A 23,769-nucleotide genomic window follows, 5' to 3' on the forward strand; every position below is an offset into this window, starting at 1 on the left:
AAAGACTATGCATACTGGAGATACAAAAAATATTTAATATTTGATTCTAATAATTTAAAATTAATACGATACTGTGGCCCTATGTTTTGTTCGAACAAACGAACATATCATCCTCCTACTTGTTTTAATTAAAAAATTGCCGCCCCCGTCATCATACCGCCCTAAGCAGCTACCTTTCTTGCCTAATTGATAAAGCGGCCCTCTCTGGCAACGCTGTAAAAACAATGCAAACGATTATAACAAATGATGACACTGGCATATCAAAAAACGATTTGGCTTCGCCCTAATCGTCTCGGTCTTCTACATCAGTATTAAACAGAGCGCTCAGGCGCGACGTTGGCTTATAAAAAATGAGCGTGAAAAAATATAAGTCGAAAAGCGTAGGCGATTAAAATAGTGGAACATTATGGGACTACCGGAAATCGTATTGGCCGCGTTAGCTTCCTTATGTTTTAATGCTACTTGCGTCGATCATTGTAAGTTTTTAATGAGTGGGTTTTTAATAAGTGGATTTTTCATTATTAATTTATAATCAAAAATGTTTGACATCTATATTGCGTTTGCTGCAAAACTTAATTTAAAGAATTTAAAGCAATACATTCTACGTCTATACCGGGCGCTTCTCAAAAGTGGCTCAGCCCTATAACTTTGTTATTTTGTCAGATAAAAAAACGAGATTTGGTATGTTAGTATATAACATAAATTAGGATTGATTGACATATTGAATTGTTTTTGGTCACTTTCTGTTTCACCGGAAATGACTACAACTTTTGATTTTTAAATAGCCCCTCGGTATTTTTTTACTTTATTCGAAAAAAAGTGACATTCTGAGTAGAATGACATATCCATATGTCGACTTTTGACATTTTTGCTTAATAACAAATCGTCTGTCTTTTAAATTTCAATCTAGAGTGCCATGGCTATGTTAAAAACACTAATTTATAATCAAAGAGCCTTGGAAAAATAGATTTGATCGTCTAATGTTTTTAGTGTCTTGTCCTCGCCGGTTAAAAAATGCCCATATCGTATTTTTAGTCATATCTCAATTTTTTCAAATGGAACGAGGGTGGTTAGGGCTCATTAGCATATTTGGAAAATGCATTTTTTACGAATAATTGGATATCACACACTTGATATTTGAGTCAAATTTTTGTTAGGAACCGCATGTTAAGCCGCGTATAAATATGCCGAGGCAAGTACGAGACAAACCCGAAACGAGTATGAAACGAGGCTATAGCAAATTCTTTCCAAAAGGCGTACTAATATGCCGAGACGAGGACGAGGCGAGTCAACCTCAAGCGGAATTCGTCATATTATAGCCTCGAGCCGAGCGATTTAGCCTCGAGCAGAGTCCCTGCCCAGTCGAACGGCGTTGTCTCGCGGCTATCCATTTTCAGTGGAGCCTTTGGCGAACCCACAAAATTCTTCATAGGGCTATGCGATACTGAGGCAGTATCGATATTTTGGTATCGAAATATTGATAAATATATTAAAGTATTATTCGATACCATTCAATATTTTTAAAAATTAATTAATAAATTTAAGTATAATGTGTTTTTTAATTGGATTAGGATCGAAAAAATCAACAGAAGTCCTTTGTTTTAAATTTGTCGACGTTTCGCAAAATTTATTTGCATCTTCAGGACACTACAAAGTTAAGAAAGCAAAATACAATCAAAAAATTTAAAAAATTTAACAAACAATTTAAAACACATATCAGTGGAATTCCACACATACACAATTGGTAAAACTACCCTAATGTTAACAATTAAATAAAATATATGTATATGTTATAAACTTAAGATCGCTTGGAAATAAAAATAATAAGGGATAAGGCCAGAATATAATCAAGATATTTTCTTATTCGCATTTAACGAAAAAAATCGACGATGGTGGCACTGTTTTATACAAAAAAACTACCCGGATCAGAACTAAATCAGTCATCAAACGATCTCAAATTACTAAAAGCACTTGGAAAAAAATGATAAAACACTTAACCTAGGGTTGGCAACTTTGAAAATAAAAAATAGGGGCGAGAGGATAAAAAAAGGCACAGGCGAAACATTTTTGAAACGTCGCTCAAATGTGAGAGAATTTACCAAAAAGTTATATAAACGGTATGCGATAAATATTTAAAATACACAAAAATATTTATACTCAAAACAAACTTTTTTTCAAGACATAAACTAACAGTAAGTAAACATAAAATTACATAAAAGACACAGATTAACAATTCTTTAAAGCATTGTGGCGATAAACGAATATTATTTAGATTTTGAAGTTGGTATGTAACAAAGTTTTCAATACGCGAGAGAAAAGAGGACAATCAGATCATGGGCGCCGGACAGGGGGGGCAAGAGGGGGCATTTGCCCCCCCCCTGGATCACTGAAACAGTAAAAATAAAAGCTATCTTTTTACATCCATCTGTAAAAAAATAATCATTATTATGAAATTTTGGTAATTATTGGGAAAACTGGAAATCGTCAGATTTTCACCAAAATTGGTATACACCCTATTTTGAGGTCGTAGATTACGAATCTGAAGGCCGAATTACGAATCTTTTTCTTGGCGGTCTCTTACCGTTTTTCAGAAAAGCGGAAAATTATTTCAACATCGAATTTTTCTTAATTTTTCATATTTTTAAGGTTTTCTAGCACATATTTTGTTAGGTATTCAATAAACAATGATGTTATTGCTATTTTCTGTTACTTTTTTAACCAATTCTATGCATAATAGAGGAAAATTTGCTAAAATAAATTTGTAAACAATCTGAAAATGTTGGGTTATGTGTTTCTGGCATTTAAAGCAACGTTGCCAATGCTAAACCTAAATTTAGCGTGTTTTTTCGCTCATTCTGGGATTACGAAAGGCGGTCGCCAGAAGAACGGCTCCTTCCCATAATTGCTATTTTACCAACGAGAACTTACTATTTATAACCACGAAGTTGCACAAAGAGATTTGATTGCATTGCTTACAACTTCCATGTGGAGGTGTTAATCTTTGTTGTTATATTATATCAAAAAGATTAACCCCCTCCGCAAAGAAGTTGTAGCAATGCAAGCAAATCTCTTTCGTGCAACTTCGTGGTTATAAATAGTCTTTTATTTTTAGGGAGGGGTTAATCTTTTTGATATAATATAACAACAAAGATTAACACCTCCGCATGGAAGTTGTAACCAATGCAATCAAAACTTTCCGCGTAACTTTGTGGATATAGGTAGGTAGGTATATTTAATTATTTGTCGATCTCATAATAGGAAATTTATTTAAAATCCCTAATCACCCGAAAAATAGAAGATATGGCAACGTTGTAAATTTTCAAATTTCTAGATTAGGTTTAGAATATATTTGTCTCTCTCATAACATAGGAGAGAGAAAGAAGGATATATCAAATGTCAAACTTCCATCTGGTCTCAATTTTCTTTGTTATTTTGTTAGGAAAAGTGTTTTTCAGTAAAATTTTGGACATTTTTCTATCCCCAATCAAGTGCAGCTTTTAGATAAACTATAATATAACGGAAATATAGTGAAATTATTACTTTATAGGGCCGAAATAAAGAAAAATTCAATGTTGAAATAATTTTCCGTTTTTCTGAAAAACGGTAAGAGACCGCCAAGAAAAAAGTTCAGATTCGTAATCTACGACCTCAAAATAGTGTGTATACCAATTTTGGTGAAAATCGGACGATTTCCAGTTTTCCCAATAATTACCGAAATTTTTAGGTGTTACCTGTAAAATAATAAAAAATGTGTTTCAATTTTTTATTCATTTTTACCTTGCCCCCCCCCCTAAACTTCATTCCTCCGGCGCCCATGAATCAGATCAAAAGAGGGACTGTTTCTGGAATAGAGGACGGTTGGGAACCCTATTTTAACCCCTGTAGCTACGAATCAAAGCAGAATTGGATTGGTTGCTATAAAAATAAATGTTATTTTTACGTGAGGAACTTCCCACGAGAGATGGAACATGTTTTTTGAAACACCCTGTATATGTTTGTTTAGTTTCAAAATAGGTAAAAAAACAAGCTAGATAAATTAAAGGAATTCATGATAAATTTAAATTATATTTGACTGTTTACATTAAAAAAACTGGAGAACGCCGACTGAGATACCTGGAGATAACGGCACGGCAGCGGCGGCGGCGGAGCCTTCTGCCAGTACCGTTTTTTTTTGAGTCTTTAATTATTTTATTCAATAATATATTTTGTATGTGGTTTGTATATCTATAAAAATTTTAAATAGAGCAACAGCGCTTTCAGATGGAGCGGACCGTACGCGCAGAGCATCCGCACGGATGTTTTTTTCAAGATTGCTCATCCGGACGGAGCATACGCGAGCCAGGTGAAATTGTTCATATAAGCTCATGGTACTTGCTCGAAGTCGCGGACGCTCCGTTCCATCTGAAAGCGCTGTAAGATAAGACCTAATTCGACTTTATTTATTTAAAAAATTTGAAATTTAAGTAATTAAGATTTAAATTATTAATTTAAATCTACATTTAAATGCCAATAACTAACCTGAAACATATATTGTAAATAATATATCTGCATTTCTTCATTTCTAAAGTTGTATATTTTTTCAAGGTATTCAATTCGCCACATTATTATTCTATGGCTTTCCATCATTGCAGCACGCTTATTAATAATTTTTAAATTATTAATATATATATAATTTTAAATCTAATTCCCAGTTTTTTAAACCTTCGCCGTAATGTGCTTTCTGAACAGGGATTTTTTTAAAATCGGAGAGTTTTTTTTAAATTATTTGTATGGCGGGAACTTTATTATTTTCATATTTGCCATAAATTAAGTTTCTTAGTAGTCTGGATAGTTCAAATTTCTGGATTTTTCTATATCGAATCGTTCCTTTCTTTGTCGATTCCCTTTATTTATGAGAGTACCGTAAGGAACTTCTGATAGCATGGCCACCTTTTTCAACACACTCGATTTGCCTCTCTTATCTTCTATGTATCCTATATGTAAAGAAGCTTGTTTTACATCTTTAATTCCGTTCAGCAGAAATAGCGCATAATTTACGTTTGAGCCGTTAATAACTCGACGAAAAGTTCATTACGTTTATTCATTTTTCATAAAATTTTCATGTTTTTATAAAAGAAATCACTAATAAATCTTTGTATATGAGATTTACCTACTTTGGCTAACTTACCTATACTATTTTAGAGAAGACAAAATTGCATCTTTCTAGTTAGGATGCATTATTAACATTATTACAAATAAAGGAAAGAATATTTATTTTATATAAAAATGGGATGTGGAATCCGAGCCCCTTGAGATTCGAGGCAATTGTTCCGCGGAGCCGCGGTGTATACGCCACTGGTTAAATAGACGCTCCAATCCTTTTGATGGTTCGCCAAAGGCTCCGGAGAAAACGGAGACAACGCCGTCCGGCTGGGCATAGGCTCGGCTCGAAGCTCAGACCCCGTCCCAATATGACAAGTCAACCTCAAATCCGCTTGAGGTTGACTCGTCTCGGGTGTCTCTCGCACTCGTCTCGACATATTTATACGCAGCTTTATAATTTCAAATAAACCATATGCGAAAATGTCAAAAGTTGACATATGATATCATCATATGTCAACTTCTATTCAGAGTGTTATTTTCTATCGAATAAAGTAAAAAAAATACCGAAGGTGCGATTTAAAAACGAATATTAAGTTTGCAGCTTAGTAGTAACCATTTTTTTAAAGGTCTGCCTGTGCTGAATACATCTCACAAATTTTAACAATTTTGGACAAGCCCATTTTAAGTAGTTTAAGAAAGACTGCATCTAATTTTAAATTGAAACTGAACAGGTAACAATGCAAAACCAGTCAAATGTCAACATCTCTTAAGTTGTCAACCTATGATTTTATATCATTGTCACTACGTTATAGTACCAACCAAGTACCAACACTTTAGTGTACCCGAAATGTATTTTTACCATTTGAAACTGGGTCAAATGAGGCAAAAGCCTAGCGTTTGGAAAATACAATTTGACATTGACAAAATTATAGGATGACAACTTAAGGTATGTTGTCATTTGCCTGGTTTTTCATGGAAGCCTGGTTTTGCATAATAATGAAGCTTGCTTTATCTACGGTTACGTACGCTAAAAGCAAAGTAGTATACAGAAGCGTAAGCTAAGTACCCCCAGTCCCCCTCTATTTGCGTCATTGGTAGTACCTTTGATACTGAAGTGCAATTTCTGTGTTTTGCTTGTCAGATCAAAGGATCCAGCAAAATCGGCCTGTTTATGGGGATAAATCCCCGAAACCGGTCGTCGCGTCAAGTGGCCGAAGAACATAACTTCGGTTTTATTATAACTTAATTCAAAAATTAACACATTGTTAAATTGGGGTTAAAGCTTCATTCAGAACCTCGCAATTAGTGGAATAAATTAGTGGTTTCAATTAGCGTAGAAGTTTGTTCCTTTAATTTCAATGTGAGCATTCAGAACGTCAAAATTTGTGGTAGACATTTTCAATTAGTAGAAAAAGTTATCAGACTTTTGACTTTTCCACTAATTATGCTTCATAATTTGCGAGAAATGTCATTTTGGCCTTTGATTATCTTCCGTCAAGAGAAATTGTGGTTAGAAATCAAAAGTTGATTGTTTTATAAGCTAAATATTAGGCTTTCTCTATGGATACAACAGACTAACGCAGGCTGTTGCTAGGATATTCTATTAATTTTAATTGTGTTTCTTAGACATTGTGAATGATCGTAAACTAAAAATTACAAAGTGTAATTGAAACCATTAATTTATTCCACTAATTGCGAGGTTCTGAATGAAGCTTTATTAGGCTTTTTACACTCTCTGTACACTGTTTTATTAATTATAATTTTAAGACTATTGCCAAAGAATGATCAAAGCATATCAATTATTAATATTAATATTAAATTTTCATATTTCTTCTTATTTCAATTGTGTCTCCATAAGTTTTTGCAGCAATACAGTGTAAGTAGTATATTGAGAACTGTGTCATTAATATAACTTGCCAAAAAGAATATTTAAAGAATATTTTATTATAAGGTACTTTTGAAGAAGTGGTATTCATATACCTACTAATTAAGAAAATTTTCAGGTTGCTGCAAAATTTACTTGTTATTATTTAACTATTGATTTGTTAAAATACGAATATTATAATCACTAATACTATAATAGTATTAGGTTTTATTATAGTTAGGTTTTGTATATTATTTATTATTATGATAATATTGTCAATAAGACCATGGTGAAACATATTTTACTTCTGAAAACCGCAAAATACAGCACGAAAATAGCTTATAAATAAATCATATAAATTCTTTATTTTTTAATTCACACATTTCTTTTCAATCACATGAGTTCTTGCAGCAATGTACGGTAAGTTATGATTTATCCAGTTTTATTCATATATTGCCATCAATATAACTTTATACATTTAACAAGAAATAACCAACTGATCAAACAAAGTCTATTTAATTATAAAATTAAAAAAAAAAATGTCAATCATGGTCTGATTAGTTATGATAATAATTATGAAAACTTTATAATACTTTTATATGTTATATTTATATCTACCACTGATAACAAAATAATAATTTTTGATTTGCTTACAAATTAATTTAATAACGTTGTGAAATTTTCTCCATGTATTTTTCAAAAAATTCTTTAATTTAGAAACATTGCTAAAATTTATATGGCTTTTAGTAATGGTCTATAATTACTCTAATTTTTATATCTGTATATTATTTACAACATTTTTTGCTTCAATATGAATTATAACTACGTATGATTATATCTCTAAAAATTAAACAAAGTTCTTATACAAAAACACTCTAGTATAATTTATAGGTTTCTTTTAGATCAAAAAAATCATTTTCCCCACAGAATCTACATTCGCCGTTGTTTCTCAGCTTCAATCTACTGAGATGTTCGTTCAGGAGACTCCTGTTGGAAATCCCGTGACAATCCGAAGATTGTTCTCACGTAAATCAAGGAAAATCTTGAATTTTTCTCGGTAGTAAGTTCTGAGAAACTTTTTCGAGTTTTCTTTTTTTTCTTAAAAACATACGAGAAATCACACACCCCATTTTTTAGAAAATTACGAAACACGCTGTATTTTGTCAAGATTTTTACTTCTTTTTTTGTCAATTGGAATTAATGTCAATGTCGACTTTATTGAGTTACTAAATAAATATCTCCTAATTTTCACATATCATTGGTCATTTTTTTGTATCAAATTATACTAATTGAAACAGGGCAGCGTTTAAAAACACATCAGGGAGACAATAATTACAGTGATAAAATTTTATTGAGCGGAGTTGTGATGGCTTACTTTGAGCAGTATTTTATCAGTCGTAGTAGAGTGTTACTAAAACTATTGAAATTATCGATGTTTCTAGATTTTTAGTCATTTCCATATCAGTTTTACATTATTTATATTGCACCAGTTATACGTTAATAAAGTGTAAAATATTCTTGTTATTCAAGTGACAGAAAAAAACTTAGTTTTAAATTCATGTATTTTTTTATTAACCTAATTTAATGTAGCTTAACAGGGACAATTTACAAAAAGAATATAAATTCAGGTACAATCTAGTCAAACCAGAGGATGATGTGTCTGAACCATTAAATGGAAAAAACGGCGCTCTTAATTATATTACTGTATTTGCATGCATTTACAAATATAAATAAAATAAAAGAATAACTACATATATAAAAAATCTGCTTCTGACTTATAGATTCAGATACAATATCAAGATCACGATATCAAGTTTTAAAAGATGATCTGCAACACGAAAATTTTATTATTACAACCTTAAAGGTAGGTCTTGTCTAAGTAAATTGTATTGCCTTTTTTAGTTCATTTTTTTAACAATAATTTACTTCACATACTTTTAGAATGGACCTCTTAGTGGTTACATAGTCGAAAATGGTACCTTAATAGGGACAGGCGTTGCTTTTGATATAGTCAAAATTTTACAAAAAGAATATAAATTCAGTTACACTCTAGTTAAACCAGACGATGATATGTTTGAACCATCAGATGGAAAAAATGGTGGCGTTAAAGAAATGCTTATCAATCAGGTATACAAAAAATCGAATCCTGTACATTTTAATTTCTCCATTTTTTATAAAAAAATATTTCTTAAATAATTAAATATTTTTAATATTATTTATTACTTTATTTTTTTTTTAATATTCTATTTATTATTTATATCATTTTATTAGGTTTTGTTACGGAGGGTAGCAGTAAGGAGAATTATTTTTATATATTGAAAAGTGGTCATCAAAAAGGGAATAATTAAGATGGTACTTCTAAGTTCTACCTTTGAAAAAAAAGCAAGCAACTTTTAGAACAGGAAATAATAATAAAAAAGTGATAGATTAAACATACCAGTGTAATTCCGATTTCTGAAGGCGCCTGTGGCCACTTTTTATTAACTTCACTTTATTTATAACCGCTAAGTTCAGTTTGATCAGTCAATGCTGCTAAGATTCCTCTTGTTAACAACGCTGTAGCAAAAAAAATAAACAAATAGAAGATATACTAAACGTAGATAATAAAAAATAGATAAACAATGTTAATGGAGAACAAAAAACAAAAAAAAATAAATAAGGAGAAGAGAATAACGATTAAAAATTATTTATATCGAAATTAAAATTTATATTCATTTTTTCGATGGAACAATAGTGTGAAAGGGACATCGAATTTCAAGACAAAATTATCACTTGGTAAATATACAAGGTGTTTCCAAAAACATGTGCCATCACTCATGGAGAGATTCCTCGCGTAAAAATAAGATTTATTTTTCATATCAACATGAGTCCGATTCTGCTTTGTTTTGTAGCTACAGGTTGTTAAAGTCTTAATAATCTTTCGATTTATTATAATTTTCTTCCAAGTGCTTTTAGTGATTCGGTGACATTTTGAGGGTAAAAGTTACTATAAGTGCTACATATTTTAATGATAAAATATATATAGCAAGGGTTATCACTGGAATATTTTTCAAAAAAAAACATGTGCGCCACTGCCTTTTTTTCTTTTGATATCAAAATTGTGTAGGTCGTTTAATGCCAATTAAAAGTTATCTCTTGATATTTTGTCGAATTCAGCCTCCTTGATGAGATAAACACATTTATATTAATCACAATTAATAAAATTACAATAAAAATGAAATTAATAAATTACCATATTTTACCTAATTTATTATTAAATATTATTACTATTAGTTATTATTACTATTAGTCCAACCTACAGCAATTTCAAATAAAAAAATAATGGTATTTAAGATAATTACAAAAAAACTAATTTGAAAAATTTTAACATCCTGTATCTCTAGAACTATGCATTTCCATACCCATGTTCATAGAAACTTTTTTTTATGTTTTTTGATGAGAAATCAACGAGTACTTATTTAAAACTTTTGCAAGTTAATTATATTATTTTTTTAAATGTTGCTAAATTAGACTTGGATCAAGGCAAATTAATAAAATTGCGTTTATCTCATCAAGGAGGCCAAAATCGACAAAATATCGAGAGGCAACTTTTAATAGGCATTAAACTACTGACACTATTCCGCTAACAAGAGAAAAAAAGTCAGTGGCGCACATGATTTTTTTAGAAAAATATTCCAGTGATAATCCATATGCACGTCCCTGGTGGACATGTCGACACTTTTTAGCTTTAAAATATGTAGCACTTATACTTATAGTAACTTTTACCCTCAAAATTTCATTCGAATCACTAAAAGTACTTGGAAGAAAATTATAATAAATCGAAAAAAGGATTAAGACTTGTAACTACGAAAAACCCTGTAACTACGAAACAAAGCAAAATCGGACCTATGTTGATATGAAAAATAAATCATATTTTTATGTGAGGAATCTCCCCACGAAAGATTGCACATGTTTTTTGAAACACCCTGTATTCATCATATGCTTGGAGGGCTCTAAGGGGGGCCAACCCTGAGCGTCACTGCACTGTGGTCATTTAGGGAACCCTCAGGGTGCATCCACACTATCCTAGAAAAAGCGGAACGGCGCGGTGCGGCGTATCGGCGTAACAACCTTGAATCGATTTCCAGTAATTCTATTGGCTGAAATTTTTGACAGATGAGTTTTTGAGCCAATAGAATTGCTGGAAATCGATTCAAGGTCGTTACGTCGATAAGCCGATCCGCTTTTTCTAGGATAATGTGGATGCACCCTCATTTCCCCTTTCAGGTGACCACTTTTTCAAAGTCCCATAAGAAATTATTCTCCATACCTTTACCCTCCATAGTTTTGGTATTCATTTGACAATAGTAATCAATACAACAATTAATAAAATTATCTTAAATTTAAAGAAAGTACATATAGCAGCTGCATTTCTACCTATACAATACAATGACGTAGTTGAATACTCCAGAGGTTTAGACACCGCCCAATGGGTAGTTCTGATGAAAAGGCCCAAGGAATCGGCAACAGGTATTCAAATAACCAGTCACTTCGATTTCTTTCAAACGAAATAATCTATCACCGGTAAAGTGCCAGTTTAACCTAAATAAATATTTACTCGAGACACATCTATCTTGAATTAAATATTTATAGGGTTTTGTTTTCCCTTTTACAATTCCCTTTGTAAAGAGCGTGACTGGCCTTATTATCTTTATGCGGCAAAGTAATGTTTTAATTTATTTGAAAGATAGAATAAACGCTTATTTTTAAAATATGCGTGTCAGACTTTATCAAATTATGCTACTTAAAGAATTATTTTTTTATTATGGACCACGCAAGTGTGACGTCATTTAAATGTTTAAATTAAATTATACAGTATCAGTGTTTTTTAATTGGAGTTAATAAATTTTAAGCACGTATTATACTAGTATAGTTCATATCAAATAAACTCTTAGTCACGTGATTAAGTTTGACCGGGACAGTGTTGCCCACTTTTACATATTATCTTTTAATTAAAATATTTTAGGAAACAAAATTAAATTAATTATAAATATATAAACAATTATTATTTACATCAACAAAACTCACCTTCTTAACAGCACTTAAGGGACACAAAGGGCCATTACTGCCGCTTTCCCGTTCAAAATATTCTAATAAACTTGAGATTATTTTTTACGGCTATTAAGCTATCTTGTACACTTCGCACTAAAAGAGGTTCTAAAAAGAACAATGTTCGACTGCAAGGTCTGCTAGTAAAAAGGTTTAAGCTTAAAATATCACAACACAATTCATTTAAATCAAACACTCGTAATACAAAACTAAAGTGTCAAAACGAATGACAATGTCAGGAAATAAATAAATGTGGCAACTTGACATTTTTTACCGCAGAACTACCACCTGAATCCACAGGGGGGAATTTAAATTCCAGTTAGGCTAAGAACATAGTGAAGCGATGAGGATAGCAAGCAGCGCGACATCGCGTCCAAAACAAACCTGCAAAGACAAGTACGTGCGAACATAATAAAGCGGTCTGCTCGAGCGGTTAGATCGAGCGGCGATATCGATTCAAATAATTTTGTTTTTGTCGCTCTGTCGCGCTGTAGAAAATAATAGATTCCCAAAAATGAATAGATTTAGTATTGGTAAGAGAGATTTTATGGGATCAAAAAGATAGTAATCACCATAACCGGTACATTTTAGATAAGTTATGATATGAAGTGGCAACAAATTTTCGTAAAGAGGTTATAAAACTTGCCATACTTTCTCGGGTTTTTGAAAACTTCATCTAGCCAAATGTTTGCGACATTACTGCCTAGCATTTTAGCCACTGTTAACATTTTAAAATATCAATAAGCAAATGAAAATAATAAATTTGCACAATTATCTCGCTATTCCTCGCCGCTCTACTATGTTTCAGCACTTCGAGGTTTGCTCGCCGCTATCCTCGTCGTTCCACTATGTTTCTAGCTAGTCAGCCCGGTGCCGAATACGTCCATGATTGCCATGGTTGGCAACAATGAATTTAAAAATTGCGAACTCGATTACGTAACTAAAAGTTTAATTGGTATCAAATATATGTAGTTTATTATGACAAATACACATGCAAATCTAAGTTTATTTAGAACTAAATATTGGAATATGAAATAGACATAGAGTATTTTATGTCAAATTCCATAAAATATTAAAGAGTATTTAATTCAAATAGAAAAATTTGTTCCGACAGATTGCAAATATTATTAATGGAGGATCTTATTGTGAGACATTGTGATATTTTAGTTCGCTAGAAATTTATAATCCGACCTCAGGGCGACAAACACCCTGTGTATATTTAGATTTTAGTTTTATATTTTAATATATTTTTAGGTTCTGGACTTCTAGCACCATTCACAGCAACAGTTTGGACTTTAATAATAATTTCATTACTTGCAGTCGGACCAATTTTATATATTGTTGTTTTTCTCAGAGCCAAGATATGCAAAGACGATGACGATATTGTGTTTTCATTACCCGCCTGTATGTGGTTTGTTTATGGTGCATTATTGAAACAGGGTTCAACTTTAAATCCTAGAACAGGTATATAATTATCTAGATTCTAACAGATTAAAGTCCGCCGGGGGCAAATTTTTACAGACGAACACATCAATAAATGAAACAAGTTTAGATCGGAAAGTGGCCATAAGGACAATCTAAACACTATTTGGCGCTATTCTTGCAACGGTCGCGACCCAAAGCTTTTAATAATTTCGGATCGGTTCGGCTTTTTCCGGACTTATGTCGCCAATTATTGTTTATTCAAATTTATTATTACTTTATTTTAATTTTACAAATAAAATACATTATGTTGCATACAAGAAACTGTATTTTATATAAGGACATGTATGTGAAATACCTATGAAACATTGGAAACCGACGTTATGCCACGATCCACGATGGTTTTTGCAGTTCACAGTTCACAACACAGTTTTTTAGTATTTAATGCTTCCCCTAGGAGATGCAAGACCTTGTCGTTGGTGGGGAAGCTCCTGGTCAGGTGCTGGGGGGAATTCCCTCTAGCACTTGGCTTGGTCTAAGAAGCATCTCACTCATCGTCTTGTTCCTGACTGTAGTGTCGTGGCCAGGGAATTGCACCAAGACATATAACGATACCGGGCGGGGCTACGGACAGCCTCAACCTTGGGGCACCGGGGGGCACCCCATTGTATTTTACCCCTTACTTCTACATGCGGGGCTCTGTAGAAGTGGACCGACTGTCCCTAGCGACTCATAGGAACACTATGAGATCTGATAATAATAGTAATAAAAACATCACCTGTGAAGCTGAGGGGAAACCCCTAGCGACACTGGGAACAGTAACAATGAAAGTTCCAAGGGGCCAAACCCAAAGAGAACTACAGGAGAGGTGGCTGACACTTGCGTGAGACCATCCTCCGCAAGTGGCATACAAGCTACCACCTCCTCCAAGGGTCGGGAGCCTACCTCCTACCTCTAAACCCAACAGGCGACACAAGCTGCCGTTTCGTCTACCCGGCCTGGGTCGTGGCTCCTCGACTGTGAGGGACACGGGTCTCCGTAGGAAGTCCTGGGACTGTATGATGAGTTATAACTCAAGAAAGGGGGACACAATAGATCTCTAAGGTCGCAGAGATTAACCCCCCTCCCACTTATTCTAATTCTAATTCTAGTATTTAATGCCACTTTTTCACAATTAGCACGGGTTTGAGTAAGTAATATTTAAATTAAACTCACAAGATAAGCAATAAATACTTTGAGAATGGATACTTTAAACACTTTTCAGTATTTTTTCAATAGGGGCGGTTTAAATATTGAAAGATTTTATGATTTTTGAAGATTCTGACTTCGACAAGAGAAAATTTTTGTTAGCGTTGTTCTCAGCAACCGCTATAGCAGCGCCAGATCGCGCACAACGGTCGCGACCCAAAACAATTACATATTTTGACGGGTTTTCCAATCTAAATTTATTTCCTTTTTCTATGACCCAACAAATGACAGAAAATACTATTTATTTATTATGGATTTTAAATGAATGAATTAATTAGTCAAAGCAAAACCTTTGAAGGCGGGTAAAAGGACAAATAACTCACAATCTTTAAGTTGTTTAATTTAAATTTTAATGCTTCAAAAAAGCAAGGGGGGCAACATGTTTCGGGAATTTAAACTATTCCCATCATCAGGCCCAAAAGCTAAAACAATTACAGAGGTCAAATTTATAAAATACAATCACAACAAATTAAAAAGTCAAAATTTTTTTTACAAAGTCAAAAAGTTATATCTATCACAAAAATTGTTCAATCACAGATAACAATATGGTATGCTAAATTTGAAAAATTAAATTAAAAAATTAATTAGTGAATGAATGAATTATTAGTGACTTCAAATGACAGCAACAACTGTCATTGTCATGTTAGACAGACTAGACCATTTTTTATTTCATAATATAATGCATAGGCAACATTACTAATAATATTTAATTTTTAGATTCTTCAAGGATTCTTTTCTCTACGTGGTGGATATTCATAACAATTTTGACAGCTTTCTACACCGCAAATTTAACAGCTTTTTTGACGTTGTCGAAATTTACGTTGCCTATCAGTGAACCTAGAGATATCGTCAAGAAACAGTACAAATGGGTGACTAACAAAGGCAACGGCATCGTTGAAGAAATTAATGAATCAAGAGAATATAGTTCAGGCGATGGAAAAAGCCTCTATGAACAAATAGGAAATCCCAAGATAGAGGTGAGTCTGGATTCTACATATTATTAAATTCTGCAAAAAGAAACGCTTGATACGCTTTTCGCTGACCAGGTTACCATCATCAACAGATTATTAAAACTAAACTAATATTTTATTATTTATAAATTGAGAGTTTATATAGGCATTGGATTGGTATTAGTCAAGAGTAACGAGACAAAATCAATCGAGCGTAACAACTATACTATAACTATCAAATAGTGTTTATGATTTATATAATATCTATCGTTGAAAAATCATATTAATTGTCAGTTGGGCAGTTACTTTATCGTTTTCCAAGAGTAACATTAAACACTTATGAATACATACTTACCATTAAAAACATGTAAAGGCATGTTTTTAATGGTAAAATTGCTGTAAATCGTTACTGTCTTATTCAAAAGCGAATATCTCCAACAAAAATAAAGCTATCGAGACGAATAAAAAAAATAACTATCGCGAAAAGACGTACCTACCTAGATGACAAAATAATTTTTAAATTCCTAAAAATCGTTAGTTCTATTATTGTTATTAATGTTAATTAAAACCCAGGCTGTATTGTTAACGTTTTTTTTTTTAAATTTAGTATAGAGTATCCAATGCAGCGTATTATGACGTTACGACAATAGTCACCAAAACCATCTCGTCATATTAAAAAATTACATCAAAATATAACGATAATTGAAAAAATTGCAAATTGATGGTGATTAAAAATTAATCAAGGCATGTGTGGGCATGATTAAAAAAAAACAAAATGCTCTGGAGACATGGTTCTGAACGTAAAAGTATATTTTAGGAAAATTTTCACACGAAATTATTGCACAGGGTGTTTTAAAGTTAGGGTTAAAAAACAACCCCTCGATTAACCCTGTATAACATGCCAAATACAAAAGTTTATAAAAAACTGAGTTTACGAATTAAAGTGGATATAATTATATACAGTAAAATTATAAAAGGATTCTTGCCACTTAACTGCTGATCTAGAAATTTAATTCTACGCTGTGTTTGTCATAATGTGGATCAACCTGCTCTCACTACCGGTTTCGGAGCCCTACTCTATGATCAGGTGAGCTTGGGCAGATCCACAAAGTGACAACCACAGCGCAGAGATAGTTAATTCCGACTTGTCGGAAAGTGTCGGTTAGATATTAAGTCCCGAGCGGGAGATAGCGGCCTGCGTGCAATGGTAGTACTTTCGTACCACCGAGGCGCAACTATCCATAGTAAAAGGATGGTAAAAGGCTTTTTTCAGGCATCATCTCTGTCCCCATAAACATCGCAAACTAAAAACCTAATAAACAATTTTATATCGAATATAGAAATAAATTTAGTATTCTTACCTATTATCGTCCAAATCCATGTTAGCAGATAATTAATATTTTGGATTTTTGTCTTTTATTTTTAAATATATTTTTGGAACTGCTGGTTTTAGTAATTATTAAATTAAACGAACTAAAAAGTCAGAAAAAATAAACAATTCTTAACCACAACCCTAAATAATACAAAAAATGCAGAAGATCTCCTGTCAGCTTTCTATATTTTTTCCTAGTGACGTCACAGGTGGTATGCGCGAACTGGACGAAATTGGAGCCGCTACCGATCATACCTTGTATTCTTTGTACCATGCCGTCTTATGCTCTGTCTTATTATTCAACACCATTTTTGAAACAAAGTGTCTATGCTGTAGGAAAATGTGTCAAAAATGACATAATTCTTTTGTTTTCAGACGGCAGTGGAGGAAGAAGTTATTTTATCTGATTTTGTAACCAGACGAAATTTGATGTATATTAGAGAAAAAACGGTCTTGGAAACGCTGATGTATGAAGACTACAAACGAAAAATACAAGCTAATGTTAGCGAAAAGGATAGATGCACTTACGTCATCACTGATTTTCCGGTCTGTACTTTCCCGAGAGCGTTTGCCTTTGCTCCAGGATTTAAATACAAGCCTTTATTTGATTTCACGTAAGCTAATCAAGATTATTTAATATAATCTGTCCAAGGACACAATACAATGTCCGCAAAAATGTCTGTATCATATAATGTGATGTTTTTTTATTATCAGAGAAAGAAAAAAAAAGAAATGAAAAAAAGAAATCATAAAATTAGGTAAGGCAATTAATTTTTGCTTGTCTTAAAACTATATGTATATTAAGAATGTCATTTAGTTGCGCAACTTGGTTTACCTGCCAAATTTGAGATTTTGTTTGAGATTATTAAAAATGACTTTATTTAAATTTTCAAAATGTTTATAAAACAACAAATTTCAAGTTTAGTCAGGTAGGTATATCGTATAAATATATTTTTCGTGTAAATTATATTTAAAAAAAATCGTTGAAACTGATCCTCATAAAGTCTTGTATTTCTACAGCTATCTCCCTATGTAGTTCTATTTTCCTTAAAAGTTACTAAGGTTTTCCCTTAAGGAAACCCCTTTTTTCTCTTCCCTTTCCCCCAGGGTGGTCCGAACTGTATTCCGGAAACTTCAGCAGCATATTCTACAAATAAAAATAGGTAAAAAAGTTCGTATAAATGTATGTCCTAAAATGCTTAGTTTCGGAGATACAGGGTGTAGAAATGAAATTTCATTTTTATTTCGATTTTTTCCAAATAATTTCTGAAGTAACGTCAATATTAAGATGAAAATTTGTGTCTGGGAGTTTTTTGAGATGAGAAATTTGATTTTTATGTCAATGTGACTCCTAGTTGCAGAGGGCGCCACCTACATATTTCTTAACTGGTTTGAAAAGTAATAACTTTTCGTATGTACCTATATAAAACTACTGAGTAAAAAAATATACATTTACGACATTTTTTACGTAAAAAAGATCTTTTTGTAAAAATCGATACGAGTAATGGTTCTCGAGATATTTGGAATCGAAATTATCAATACCTGTCATCATTGACATAAATTGTAGACTGAAATCATAAATTTGAAATGATTTTGTGTTAAAGGTTCAAAAGAATCAATCATCATCATGTTTTATCATCATTTTTTTCGAAGAAAAATTTATGATTAATTTAAAGAAATAAAATGTTTTCAAATTTTCAATCATTTCGGTCAAAAAACTATATCTACTCAATATGTTTATTTTTTGTCAATAATGACATGTATTGACTAATTCTATTCTAAATATATTAAGAACGGTTACTCGTAGCGATTTTTACTAAGAGACATTTTTTATGTAAAAAATCAGGGAGATATATATTTTTTTCTTTCGGTAGTTTTATACAGGTACGGACAAAAAGTTATTACTATTCAAAACAGTTAAAACACATGTATGTGGCGCCCCATACAAACAGGAGTGATATTGACATCAAAATCAAATTTCAAGTCAAAGAACTCCCAGACACCGATTTTCATTCGAATATTGACGTTACTTCAGAAATGATTTGGAAAAAATCGAAATAAAAATGAAACTTGTACCACAGTTTAAAGAATATAAAATATATCAGTTGACCCACTCTAAGGAATTCTATTGTTATTTTGACTTCAAAGGCGGCTCGTGACCCTTCGAGGTGACAAAAAATTTGTACGTTTACCGGGTGCAGCGGAAGTGCTATTTTATCAGTTATACGAGGGATCAATTAAAAATACTAAGGAATTTTAATACAGCAAGTAGAAAAATAAAAATACAGTACTAGTTATATTGATTAACAGTTTTAGGCGTCTTTAATAATTGATCAATATTGATTTACTTTCTTATTATTATTTAATAACATATCTCATTGTTTACAAATATAAATACGATATGAATTGAAATATCATATGATACTCATCGTTTTTCCCATGTGCTCCTCAATTGTTATATTTACTGTTACATAAAATTTAGTAAAAACTCTAAAAAACTTGTCAATAGTAGAAGAAGTTGTATGCACGTATTTTCATTACCTGACGATAAAATTTGGACTTTCCAGGTAGGTAGTTAAATAACTTAAATAATAATTTAATATGCACTTTGCAAACCGGTAAATACTGCAAAATCCAAAACATAATAGTAAAGTATCTACTACTACTCTAAAATATCTACTAAAATAATAAACTAATTGTTAAAAATAAATATTTTGTGCATATTCCGAGTAAAATCTTTTCTTAATTTATATGTATATTTTTAAAACAATTTATTCATAGTTAGGTTTCTATAATTATAATATACTTAATATGTCTAGTACTTTAATTATTATATACTTAATATCCTATACTATATAAACACATACCTTCCTTCATCTTTTGGGCACCTAAAGAACGATATATTGTCTGTCATTCTACTTTCACAACCATCCACTGCACAAATATTTCTAGTAGACATTTTATTCACAATTCGAACAAAACAACTAAAACACTATTTTTGATTCACCCTATACGTCGGGCCGAAAACAAAACTAAAATAAACTTGAAACGCTGTGTACACGTCGAGCAACGGATGTAGACTGACCCAAGTCTACAAGACAGGCGGGGAGCGGCGGGAGGAATTTTGATACGGGCGAAGAGTGGGTCAAATGATATATTTTATATTCTTTAAACTGTGCTTGTACACCCTGTATCTCCAAAACTAAGCACTTTAGGACATACATTTATACGAACTTTTTTACTTATTTTTATCTGCAGAATATGCTGCCGAAGTTTCCGGAATACAGTTGTTCGGACCATCCTGTATATAAAATTATTTATAAAACTATGGAATATCCTGATAATGTTTTATGGACTCTAGAAAGATATAATACTTAGAAAATAAAAACCAATAATCTAAGGAACCTATGCGATTAACAGTGGTATATTGATTTTTTTTCATTTCAGACATGTGTAATAATGTGTATATATATTATATTGATAGATTTTATGTGTTACCTAAAAATACCATTTATTTTTATTTTTAGCAGTAGGATTTTTACGAGATATACGTTGATAAAAGTTATTATACAGAGACTCATAAAAAATGTCTATACCTATGGGGCGGTTTCCTGTCTCCAAAAAATTCCTATATGGGTATTTCGCCACTGCAATAAAATCTACAAAATAAAATGGTTATTGGTTGTAAACACTGCTGCGTTAATCTAACGGAAACTAATTGTCAGCAGTTAAGTTTACTGATTAACAAATTTGCCTAACGAACAAAAAAAACGTCAACGGTTTTTTGTAGACGTATCTGTTTAAGAAAAAAACTAAAGTGTTCTGAAATAGTTCGTTAAGCAAATCTGTTTATCAGTAAACTTAACTGCTGATAATTAGTTTCCGTTGGATTAACCTAGCAGTGTTTACAAAAAATAACTACATATTTCATTTTATAGATTTTCTTGCAGTGGCGAAATATCCATATAGGAATTTTTTGGAGAAAATATTAATTTCATATGTTAACAAAAAATATAAATTATAATAGATAGACAGTAGAGGGAAAAATAGAGAGAATAATTTGATTGGAAGATTAAAGCCGTGAAACTTTTTAGATAATCTAGACAAAAAAATAAATTGTAATAAATAAAGGCACTTTATGACATTTTTAATAACAAATGTCAAACTTGTACGTAATTTTCATTTTTTAGATAAGCAAAATCTGCGTTACTTAATTTCACCTGTATCTAATAATAATATAAAAAATATTATTTGATGTAAAATTTTATTTAGTGTGTTTACACAGTGCCAATTCTGGCGTACCAGTGATACAGGCGCCAGCTACTGAATGAATACGTGTAAATTCGTCTTAAAGGCTGATTTGGTGCCAGGTACCAATGACTGATACAGAAAAGTGTTTACGTGGTGCCTTCTCCATGACAGTGCTGGCGTACTAGTGATACTGACTCCAGATACTGGAAAAAATTAAATTAGCCTTTAGGGACAATCAAAAAATTAATAAAAATGATAGATCACAACTACCACTTTACTGTTATACAGGATGAGTCTTAAATAAGTGCAAATATTTTTAGGGGTAGTATATTTCGACTCCAGAAACACGTCTATGAGAATTTTTCCCCGAAAAAAAATTAGAAATTTTAGAATTTTTTCAAAATATTTTGGATTTTTTTTTATATTTTTTGTTAAAAAGTATATCTTTATAATATGGCAACATATGTAGTAGATTAAATTTTCAGGTAAGAAAACCCAGAAAATATTCAAGTTTTGGTTTCAATTTGGTTTCAAAATTTAAGCGAGAAATCAATTTTTTTGGAAATTTTCGAAGCAAAATATCTCGGTATTATTGACTTTTTTGAAAAACGGCAAAGAGAAAATATGTTTCTTTTATCGAGATCTACCAGCCCTGAAAATGTATGCACTTCACCGTGTATATTCTGGTTTTAAACAGACTACAGTCGACATTCCTTCAAATGTATTTCAACCTCTGCCAAAATTTCGATCCTGAATATACAGAGTCTTAAATAAGTGCAAGTATTTTCAGGGCTGGTAGATCTCGATAAAAGAAACATATCTTCTCTTTACCGTTTTTCTAAAAAAAAACGAGTTATTTAGTGAAAAGTAAAAAAAATATATTTATTGAGATGTTGAGAGCCACCGGATTTTTCCTGTATTTGCATCCCTAGAGGCATCTCTTTGTCATAACCATAGAGTAAAGCCATAAACATGGTAACATCAGAGATTAAGAAATTATACCGCGGGAAAATTGGCGGTGATCAAGCAGTTCTAAAAAGTTTTCTAAAATATACAGGAAAATATAAAAGAAAATGCACGATTTTCAATAAATAATATTCTGGGGTCGAAATATACAACCCCTAAAAATATTTGCATTTATTTTCACCCTGTATAGTAATATATTCCCTAATAAATATTTTCAGTAGTTTTTAGTATATTTGAGTAATTTGATTTTCAGAATACAGCATTTGAGTGAATCTGGAATTACGGCTTTCAAGCAACGCGAATTCTTACCTGATACCACTATCTGTCCACTGAACCTGGGCAACAAAGAACGACGTTTGCGCAACGCTGACCTAATCATGACCTACATGATAGTGGGTGGAGGTCTCATCATCTCTACTGTCATTTTCATCATCGAACTCATTTTATACTACTTTAATCTTAATAACCGCTGTTGTGGAAAAGCAGAGTTTAACAATAGAGAACGCACAGATCCCTTGTTCAAGCGTAAAAACGAAAATAATAATATTATCACCTTTGGTAATGCTTTTAAACCGGCAAAAGATTTTGTAACGCCACCTCCATCTTATCACATGTTATTTGGTCCTCCTCCAGGCAAGAAAGGTACAGATTATACGAAGAAAACGATAAATGGTAGAGATTATTGGGTAATAAATGACAAAAATGGAAACACTTCGCTCATACCTCAAAGAGCACCGTCTGCGCTATTATTTCAGTTTACAAATTAGATAATTTAAGTACGTACTGGCTGGCTCGAATTCGACGCTCATCATTGGGATTTAGGAAACCGTAAGAGATACAGGATCGGTTAAATGGAGGCAAAGTTGCGCAATTTGATGCTCAATAAAATGCCGTATTGCTTTTTTTTTATTTTTTGCATAAAATATTCTGGTAATGGAATTTTCTGTACGAAACGTCGGCAAATATCAAAGTAACTATATATAGTGTTTTAAGAGTGATAAAAGGGTTTAATTAAATTGAAAAAAAAAATTCAGGTCCGTATTTAAAAAAAAATTAAGTTGATGATGGTCGCCAGAAGCCGAAACGTCAGAGTCAATATTTAATCACACAGAGTTATAGAGCAGAAAAAGTGGCCATAAAATGTGGTGTCATTTTAAGTTATCTTAACAAATAAAGCCAGGAAACAATAGAAAACAAAATTGAAAATTCCGTTTTTTTTTCGAATATATTCGGAAGTATTCGGAATTGTTCAAAATGCAATACGGCATTTTATTGAGCATCAAGTTGCGCAACTTTGCCTCCATTTAACCGATCCTGTATCTCTTACGGTTTCCGAAATCCCAATGATGAGCGTCGAATTCGAGCCACCCTGTACAGTTTGTCAAAGAAGAGCATATTATATGCAGCAATTGCTTGATATTTTATTTCAAAAGTAGAGTATTTTCTGTAATTTTTTCTATATTGTGTGTCATTTTTTCGACATTGTCTGTCGAAATAGTATTTTTTTTACTATAAAAACTTTAAAT

At 32.0% G+C, this 23,769-nt stretch overlaps 1 protein-coding gene across 1 annotated transcript; it reads left to right on the top strand.

Annotated features, from left to right (window-relative positions):
• Positions 1-349: 349 nt before the first annotated feature.
• LOC115878395 (glutamate receptor ionotropic, delta-2) lies at positions 350-23,041 on the top strand. Its single transcript, XM_030894891.1, has 8 exons — positions 350-476; positions 8,728-8,810; positions 8,888-9,073; positions 11,335-11,455; positions 13,289-13,498; positions 15,422-15,681; positions 17,402-17,640; positions 22,497-23,041. Exons 1-8 carry the CDS (start codon positions 407-409, stop codon positions 23,008-23,010), a joined length of 1,683 nt encoding a protein of 560 aa, XP_030750751.1. The 5' UTR covers positions 350-406; the 3' UTR covers positions 23,011-23,041.
• Positions 23,042-23,769: the final 728 nt, after the last annotated feature.

This window comes from Sitophilus oryzae, unplaced genomic scaffold (genome assembly GCF_002938485.1).
Source record: "Sitophilus oryzae breed Bouriz unplaced genomic scaffold, Soryzae_2.0 scaffold_1508_pilon_pilon, whole genome shotgun sequence".
NCBI classification, from domain to species: domain Eukaryota; kingdom Metazoa; phylum Arthropoda; class Insecta; order Coleoptera; family Curculionidae; genus Sitophilus; species Sitophilus oryzae.

Excerpts from the sequence above, each read along its gene's own strand:
- LOC115878395 (XM_030894891.1), top strand. The coding sequence starts at position 407 with ATGGGACTACCGGAAATCGTATTGGCCGCGTTAGCTTCCTTATGTTTT. Across the intron at positions 13,499-15,421 it reads AACTTTAAATCCTAGAACAG|ATTCTTCAAGGATTCTTTTC; the intron begins GTATATAATTAT and ends TTTAATTTTTAG. Across the intron at positions 17,641-22,496 it reads AAGCCTTTATTTGATTTCAC|AATACAGCATTTGAGTGAAT; the intron begins GTAAGCTAATCA and ends TTTGATTTTCAG.